This window comes from Rhinopithecus bieti, unplaced genomic scaffold (assembly GCF_001698545.2).
Source record: "Rhinopithecus bieti isolate Rb0 unplaced genomic scaffold, ASM169854v2 scaffold_13900, whole genome shotgun sequence".
Classification (NCBI taxonomy): Eukaryota; Metazoa; Chordata; class Mammalia; order Primates; family Cercopithecidae; genus Rhinopithecus; species Rhinopithecus bieti.
The window spans coordinates 3,186,033-3,195,701 of NW_016808376.1; the positions used below are offsets into that span (position 1 = coordinate 3,186,033).

At 38.1% G+C, this 9,669-nt stretch overlaps 1 protein-coding gene across 3 annotated transcripts in view; it reads right to left on the minus strand.

The window, feature by feature from the left end:
• The window catches only part of USP6NL (USP6 N-terminal like), a 145,656-nt gene that overhangs the window by 60,552 nt on the left and 75,435 nt on the right, over nt 1-9,669 (minus strand). For 2 of the 3 annotated variants that reach the window (XM_017886703.1, XM_017886704.1), the window contains exon 4: nt 6,695-6,734. In XM_017886703.1, coding sequence (XP_017742192.1) covers nt 6,695-6,734 — 40 coding nt within the window. Of the gene's footprint in view, nt 1-933; nt 974-6,694; nt 6,735-9,669 lie in introns of those variants that run through there. The other variant, XM_017886705.1, reaches the window with a different exon arrangement.

The window sequence follows — 9,669 nt, forward strand, 5'->3', positions numbered from 1 at the left end:
TTATATGAAATATATGATATAATATATAATACATAAAATATATAATATATATATACACACACACCCCTTGGGAAGCTACAGAATTCTAAAATTATGTATCAGTATTCAATCAAATTTAAGTGTTAACTCCATAATGTTGTCCATTTAACAATACCAAACTTGAATGCACATGACAGTCTTTTTCCCCCAACCATGAATCTATAATTCATAGATGAAATATACTTTCTCACCAAAGATGTTGAAGCTAACTATTCTAGCAACTATTTTGAAGAAGTAACTGAAAACATATTTACATGTGACAAATGTGAACTTAAGTGCCCCAGAAAAATAAGCTAAGAAATGTCATCTTGCCACAGACTCAATCACAACAAGACAAAACTGGAATATAATAGCGTATTAGAAACTCCACTTCAAGTTCAACAGAGACTTTAAAGTCGACAGTAACTGAAACTATTTTCCCAAACATGCTGCTAGTATGCTTCTGTCCCTGACATGAACTAACACCATCACTACCCAATAAGTCCTCCTTTTCTCTCACTTCCCACCCCCAAATCACACTCTGCTGGGTCCATGTTGTGTCTCCTGCTTCCATCCTGTCCTCTGCCCCGTTCAGGTAATCAGAGTTCCCAGATGAAAACAGAAACTCCCTGCTGGGATCCTTGTCTTCACTCCGGCTTCCACACCGCTACCACAACCCTTCACACATGTCCCACAACCCTTCAATGGCTACCCATTTTCTAGAAGTAAAGTTCAAATTTCTTAGCATAGCACATATGAGTAGCCTTTCAGAATGTAGCCCCAATTTACCTTCTAGTTCTATCTCCTGCTACTTCTGTGATCTGGCCACCCTGAACTATTTGTCATTCCCATACACAATGCATTTTCAGCTTTTGTGACAAATGTTTCCTATTTGTCTCCCTGTGATTTTCTCACCATCATTTGGTAAAATCCTACGCATCCTCTCAAGACCTAGGTCAAATGTCCAATGCCTGGAAACATTCCCAGTTCTCCCCATGTTCCAAGCATGTTCCAAGGAACAAAACCAACTGTTCCCTTAGCATTCCATGGCATGGATTCAAGACCCAGACGACCTGGGTTCAAATCTGAGTTCTGTCCCATGCTGTTTCATTTGGGGGCAAACTACTTAATCCTTCTGCACCTTAATTGTCTCATCTATAAAATGAGAATTATTTTGATCATTGTTACAGCACCTAACATCTGTGTTCTAGTTGGCCTAAATGCCCAAACTGTATTATCAATGTATGAACTCCTTGACTATAGAGACTGGGTATGTTCGTGTTTTTATCACCTAATACAGTGGTTGTTATATAAGAAAAGTTAAACATTTAAAAATTAAACAGAATTTACATAAGAAAAAAAAACTGAACACTATGAAGGAATTAATAACATTCTGTGGTCTCAAGGTGGAGGGGTGGGAAGTAGAATGAATATGAACAGACAGATTGAAGCCAGAATGTTATTTCTGATAGCAATGTGATCGCTGTAATACAGAAGTAACCAGAAGTTAGTAATATCCCGTATGTGGCAGAACGGTAGAAATGGAATTATTCCATCATGTGGGTAACACTTTTCAAAGTGTTGCCAAAAGGCAGAGCTGCTGATGTTAACAGCCTATGTGAAACTGATATTAAATAATTCTGTTGGCTTCATACACAAACATCTTACTTCTCTCAATTTGTATTTTGAAATATTTCAAACCTACAGAAAAGTTGAGAGAATAGCATGTCACATACTTATAAATGCTTCATGAGATTCACAGATTATTAACCTTTTGCTAGATTTCATTTATACTGTTTGGGTTTTTAGGAGTAACTGATCATTAGAAAATCACGACATGAAGTTCATCCCTAAATATTTCAAGTACGTATTGCCTAAGAACGAAAACACATTATCCCTACATGATTCCAGTACCATTATACCCAAGAAATTTAAAACTGATTATTACCTCATAAAGAGCCCATACACCAAACTCCCCACTTGTCCCAAGACTGTCCTTTACAGTAAGCTGTTTTTTTCTGTGGTGTGGGCAACTCGGAATCCAATCATGCATTCTGCATTGCCTTTGCTGCCATGTCCCCAAAGTGCCCTGGCCTTTGTCTTCGATGACACTGACGTTTTGAAGAGTCCAGGCCACACTATCTGGCGTGGTGTGATTGGCTCCTCTGGATTTTAGCAGGATTATCACCCAATTATGTTGTCTTTCCCACCACATCATATCAGATGCACATGATGCCAAGCTGTACCACTTTCAATGATGATGCTAGTTTCATCATTCAGTAAAGGTATTTGCCCAATTTTTCCATTAATAGAGAAATTCCCTTTTGTAGCTAATAAATAATCCATGTGATATACTTTGAGACAGGGTGCATGTCGTGTTCCTTAACAACTCTACCCAATGGTCTCATCATCCATTGATGATCCCTACCTGAATCAATTATGACTGTGATGGTGGTAAAATGGTGTTTGGGTTTTTTTTCTATCACTCCTTCTATATTATTAAATGACATTATTAACTTTGGACATTAAAAAGTTTCTTTTCTAGCTTCTCCCCTTTCAATATCGCTATAGTCTAAAGAATTATTTGATTTCATGTATTATAATCCATTATCATTATTATTCTTTTTGAACCTCAAACTGTCCCCTGGGAGGTGGGTTAGACTACTTCCCATCTGAGTGGTAATTTCTCCCCTTCAAATTTGTCCTTTTGATATGCCCTATCTGTCTTTTATCAGTTTTTAGTGTTCTGGTACAAAATGATTTTTGGCCCACCTTATACTCTCCCTATCTCAACCTGGAATCAGCCATCAGTTCAAGAATCTGGGATTTAGTGGAGAGGATGTTCAAAACTAAATTTTGCGCACTGGATGTGCTTCTCACCAATGAAATTTTTAAAATTGTATAGAAGATCCTGACATAAGAAAGTTCTACTTCTCTCAGAATGTCAGAGCTAACACGCAGCCAAGGAAAATAATGCAAAGGCCATCATCTCCACTCTACTCCCTCTGCTATCTCTCCATTACCTCTTCTGGCTAAGAACATGCTACACTGCTGTATACTTTTCTTCACATGAGCTGATTCCAGGGAAGAGCTCAACTTCTGTTTAAAGTTTATGATATCATACCCTATTGTCTTAAGTTGATGTTGCCTCTAAGTCAGAACTGGCCTCTCCTACTGGGGCAAGGAGGGTGGAAGGATTAAAACTGGGACCAATATCTTCTTTGTTACCTCTCAACCTCCAGTGATCCGAAACTACATTTTCAACCCTGTACAGGACCAGCTGAACAGTAAGTACTCAATAATTGTTTGTTGAATCATCTACATGGCTTTGTCTTCTATCTGGTCCCAGGCCCTTCCCACTATTAACATGGCTAATAATTCAGATAGTAAAGGCTAGGCACATACACAATTCATGGATGGATATTACATAGCCTTCTCTGTAGAATAAGAAATCTTGGGATTTGCTCAGATTCAAGTCTTCAGATGCTTTAATGGATCTATTTGAACATTAGTGTGTATTGCGATATAATAAGAACTATATGATCTCTACCCCAGTTCCCTCTTGGAGGTCGTGGGAACCTCTAATTTATAGCCCCTCACAGGTGATAACCTGAGGCTTTCAACTGGCTTCGGATGTGACAGGCAATCTTACGGAAGTGAGCTCTTAACCTGTGAGATCTGCACCTACTCTGGTTAGTGGCAGAATTGAGTTAAATTGTAGAAAATACATTTATGTACACTTGGGGAAAAACCAACACATATCTTGGTAACCAGAAGTATTCTGTGCTGTGTCAAGTATGAGAGTAGGAAAAACAGTTTGGTTTTTCCCTATCTTACAGTTTGTTTTTTGTTTCAGTTAGGACTCGTGAGTGAGGACAAAGTTGATGGGAGTCAGGCATGCCTAGACCTCACCAGCAGAGGTCAGAAGAAGACAGGAAGCACAAAAAGAAATGTGTCTGTTTTTACAGAACACCCTGACATTGGAAAGTCTGTCAGTCACGTATCTTGAATAAGATTTCATACTACATTATATTAAGATTTTTTTAAGATATAAATAGGTTCCAATATTCTATACACAATGCAAAAGATTGCACTACATGAAGGGATAGCTGAATCTATGAAAATACATAGTTTTACGTATCTGTTCCTCCTTATTAAAATCATCAATAAGCTCAATGAAACAATATAATCCATTATTAATACTGTTCTCTACAGAGTAAATATAATGTTTGTTTATGTGCTTAAGTGCCTGTTTGGGGGAAACCAAAGCACTTAGTAAACACCAATACTAATCCTCTTAGGAAGGACTGTATACTACTCTTCTTATTTTAAACAGAGAACTGCCTTATGTAAAATAACACATTGGCAAAGCTGGAAGGAAAGCTGTGATTACCCGACTATGTACTAGTGTACAAGTCTTCCCCAATGGAAATAAGAGCATGCTTCAAGAGCATACACTTGAATGCAGCAAGACTATCATTTCTAGATTTTATTCCATTTTTAAAATGTAAACTTTTTTTTAATTCATTTCCTGGAAATAGCAGAACTTGGCTACTAGGACTAGGCAGTCACCATAGAACACAAGAACTTAACTCAAACCTGAAGAACTTGGGGGAAATCCTGATAAACTAAGAGGTTTCCAGTCTTAGGCTGTTTTGCATGTGGCTAAGTTCTCATTCCACTTTAAAGAAACTGAAATTGTAAAAGGCAGTATGTCATATTAGTGCAGTTTCCATACAAAAGGCCTTAGGGAAACCCAATCAACAGCCTCTGAATCCTGTCCCCACCCCCAAATAAAAGATTGATAAGTGAATATAAAGTTATATCTTATTTTAAAATAAATTACTAAGGTATGCATAGATCATTTTTTAGTGATTCCTCATTAAACTTTTTGGAGAAAACAATCAATTAATTATAAGCCTAACTGCATTAAGAGGTCATTTACTGTATAGGCACGTCTCTTAAAAAACTAATAAAAAATTTTGAAAAACAATATTCCTCAAGCTTGCATCCTTCTGTGTCTGGTATTTCTTCTTTTCTTTACTGCCGCATTTATTGAATCATTTAAATCACTGATCTGAAGACTTTCAAACTTTCTGGACCAGGAAATCACAAAAGGGGGAGGGGAGTGTTGGAGAGAGAAGTCAATACTGGATTGCCAGATTTTTATTTTGCCAAATGTGGATATCTTTTGTTAAAGATATCTTCCAACTCTTCCTGATTTCTCAAATAAAAGACACTGTAACACTTGAAGGGACAATCTCTGGCAGTCTTTATGTCAATATATTTAGTTTTATAAAGAATTCATTACATTAATTCAGCCCAAAAGAGAGATCACAGTCAGAGGGTGGGAACAAATCCTTATGTTCCTATTCAAGGTGGACTGCCACAAAGTTCACAGGGGCAGCATTACTAAGTTCTCACCCTTAGTCATTACTTCCTTCTCAGTCATTCCTCAGCAACAAAGAATCTGCCTTTCCCCTCCACCTGCACTACCACTGCATTTCACATATACTATGGCCCCACCAAGCCACCAGTCATCTCCTACCTGTTGTCATACTGGATTTTCCTGTAGTCACTGGATGTGAGCTTCTCCAAGGCAGAAACTATGTCTTATTTAATCCTAGCATTCTATGCAGAACTAGGCCAGTGCTTGATACACAGTTGCTATTCAATAATGTAGATATTAAAAGAAAGATATTCATTTGCTGAAACCTCTAGGTCATGATACTGAGAGAGAACCAAGCAGTCACAAAAGAATTCAACTGCAGGTCTGCCTATAGGGTTCTCTATATACGTAAAATGGCAATTTCATCTACATCTTAAGGTTTTGCTACAGTTTTGATTTTCAGAAAAGTTTGATATCAGGAAGATTTTCTAAAATATTTTTCAAATTCCAATTCCAATTTCACCTTCATTATCTGAAATTCAGCCCCTTGTCCTTATCAAACATATATGAACTGATAAAAATCCCAGTCAATACCCCCACTTCCATTCTACAGTTCATTTTTTGGTACAGAAAAAGTGGGGAGAAGAAGGGAGATTTCAAGCAACCTTAAAACATTCTGTCACTACTTCAAAGGCATGCCTGGGTGTGAAACCAGTTCCTTGCTATGTATAACAAGGAAAGATTTTAAAATGTTGACAAGTTTACTATGTAACACTTCTCTAAGTACTTAAAATACTAAAATACTGACCCACAGAAAATGATTTTGGTTCTTGTAAGAAATTTACTACAATCTCATCGAACAGTCATGTTTCAAAGAGCTGCTGGTCTAGAATGGTGCTTTATTTGCCACAGGGTACATGAGAATCACTTGTGAAGCCTTTAAAAATTACCTACTGAGAGGCTCCTCCCCAGAGAGGCTGATTTCATAGACTGAGGGGGGACCTGGCCAGCTGTGCCCTCAAAGCCTCTCTGTTCTGAAGCACACCTAGATTGGGACCTGCCAGTCTAGAATGAAGTCTTTCAAGCACCTATCAGAATCTCCTAAAATCTCCTAAAATTATTTTACCATTATTACTATCTTACAGTGACATAATGAGGTCCAAAATCTAACAATGACTGTACCATTTCCATATAATATGGCACTTAAAATCACAAACGTGGTCAATTCTATTCTTCTAACAAAGGCAATTCACCAGTAACTGTAAATAAATCAAGAGCGGGACTTACCCGTTCCACAGCTGCATTATGATCTGGGAGCGCCTCCTCACTGCAGAGGAAAAACAGTATTATATGAAATTGTTGAAATCAAAACAAACTTTTAAAAGCTCATACACTTATAGGTATATAAGATATACAATACTTATTTGTCATCACAAGAGGTACATAAGTTTCCATTCGCTGAATTCAATATGAAACAATAGCTACTCTAGAACCACAGGGCACCCCCATCTTCAAAATCCAGCGCTGAACTGTCAAATACAGTAGCCACAAGACACATTTATTAATAAAAGAAAAAACTAACATTAAAATTTAATTTACTTTAACACTGAGTTAGTCTCACTAGGCACAGTTCAAGTGCATGAATGTCACGTAGCTAAAAGCTACCATATTGAACAGTACAGATATAGAACATTTCCATCACTGCAGAAAGGTCCACTGGACAGCAATGCTCCAGACTAGGAGTGAGCAAACTTCTTCTAGCAGGATAAATATTTAAACAGTAAGTATTTGAGGCTTTCTGGGCCATACCATCTTTTTCACAACTATTCAGCTCTGATGTCATAGTACAAAAGCAACCACAGACTCTACGTAAATCAAGTGTGGCCCTGTTCCCACAAAACTTTTACAAAAATAGGTGGTGAGCTGGATCTGGTCCACAGGCCACAGCTTGCCACCCTCTGCTTTAGACCACCACCTCCACTCTTGGTTCAAACTACGGTCTATAACCAATGATTGTTTAAAAAAATAGCATAAGGAACAAACTGCCTCCAATAGACTTGTGAATTTAAAGAGAAAACTTTATTCAGTACAATAAAGAATGCTTGGCTGGGTGTGGTGGCTCACACCTGTAATCCCAACACTTTGGGAGGCTGAGGCAGGCGGATCACTTGAGGTCAGAAGTTCAAGACCAACCTGCCCAATATGGTGAAACACCATCCCTGCTAAAAATACAAAAATTAAACAGGCATGGTGGCAGGTACCTGTATTCCCAGCTACCTGGGAGACCGAGACAGGAGAATCGCTTGAACCCAGAAGGTGGAGGTTGCAGTGAGCTGAGACCGCGCACACTGCACTCCAGCCTGGGCAAGAAGAGCAAAATTCGATCTCAAAAAAAAAAAAAAAAAAAAAAAAGGAAGAAGAATGCTTCACTGTCAAAATTTCAAGAGATTATTTTTTAAATATACACTAAAAGATCAAATTCATTTCTGATATATTTGTGATATTATCTCTAATATAAAATATTCTGAGATTCTTGTATTAACTGTCAGTAATATAAAAACCACATGCTATTCATAAACAAAGCTATGCACTTTGAGTAGCCTTCTCAGTAGTACTGTTTTGGCAACACTATGTTTATATTCTTGCCTTAGTTTCTCGTGAGATCAAATAATATACTACCTTGAAGAGCATGATACAGCAGTATTCACCAGTTCGGTATTTTCAAACGCATTCTTTTTCTACTATGAGGAGTCCTTAGGTGAACGATTACAACTGCCACAAAACTAACAAAAAAGAGTAACAGCCAAAAGAGATCTTAGAGAGTCCAAATCTCTCATTTCACAGATAGTAAAACTAATATTTTCACTTAGTCACTCAGCCTAACAGAGAGATGTTTAGCACTAATTCAGTGGGTTCAACTTCAGACAGACAAGATCTTAGACAATGCAGAAGTATATGAAGAAAAGGGATGGAGGCTGAGAAAACAATTCTCAAGAAGAAACAAAACTGATTAAAAATAAAAAAGTCTTCAGACCTCATAGATGAATGACAGAGTAAGTATGTGGTCCAGCTTTCCTATATAGATGTTCTGGCATGATTTCTCCATGTCTAAAACTTTTCGTGAAGAATCTGCTGTGTGCATACCAATCTCCACAGAGCTTTTCCCCCTCAAGACTCTGCACCAGCACAGGCTTAACTTTCACACCCTTCTGAGGACGACACTGCTGCTGCTTACCAAGAGCTCCCTGTAATGTCCAGAACACGCACGTTGGCATGCGGGAAGAGTTCAGTAAATGGTGCTGAATGAAGGTATGAACAGGAGGATGAACACATGCCTGCAGGCATGGATGCATCCTTACCGTGCCTCCTAAATATCCTCCAAGTGGAGGAGAAAAAAGAAGGACCACAATCTGGGCGAATGCACAGAATTCCTTTAGGTCAGCAAACTATGGTGCATAGGCCAAATCTGGCCCACTGTGTGTTTTTGTAAAGTTTTAATGGAACGTTGTCACATTCGGCCATGAATGTGTTGTCTCTGGTTGTTTTCATGCTGCAACAGCAGAGTCGAGCAGTTGTGACAAAGACTGTATGACCTACAAAGCCAAAGATTCTTCATATCTGGCTCTTTACAGAAAATGTTTGACAAACCCTGCCTTAGAGAACAAGAGCTTAAGGGCACCTAAAGGCTGCTTTAAGAAAACACCAAGCTGATAGCAAGTACCTATATCTCACAGAAATACAAAAAACTAGCCGGGCGAGGTGGCGGCCGCCTGTAGTCCCAGCTACTCGGGAGGCTGAGGCAGGAGAATGGCGTGAACCCAGGAGGCGGAGCTTGCAGTGAGCTGAGATCCGGCCACTGCACTCCAGCCCGGGTGACAGAGCGAGACTCCGTCTCTTAAAAAAAAAAAAAAAAAAAAAGAAATACAGTAAGGGAAAACCATAAGACAGTCATCCCTAGAAAGGGAGAGACCTTAACTAGATACATTGTTTATCTACTCTTAAACTTTGAAAGTATTACTAATTAGAGTTTATGTGCCTATAACCTCTCAACAGCTAGGTGGAGTATTCATGTTAACTATAAGATGAACTTTCATTGGGAAACATAAAAGTTAACTTGTTAAAATTAATAAGTTGACTATATTGCTATATTGACTAAATTTTATTTTGTTTTAAAGTAAATTTTATCTAAGTTTAAATTTAACCCAGTCAAAATTTTAGGATTGGTAGAAAGAGTTCTCAAGTCTTTGTAATCAAAATTATAT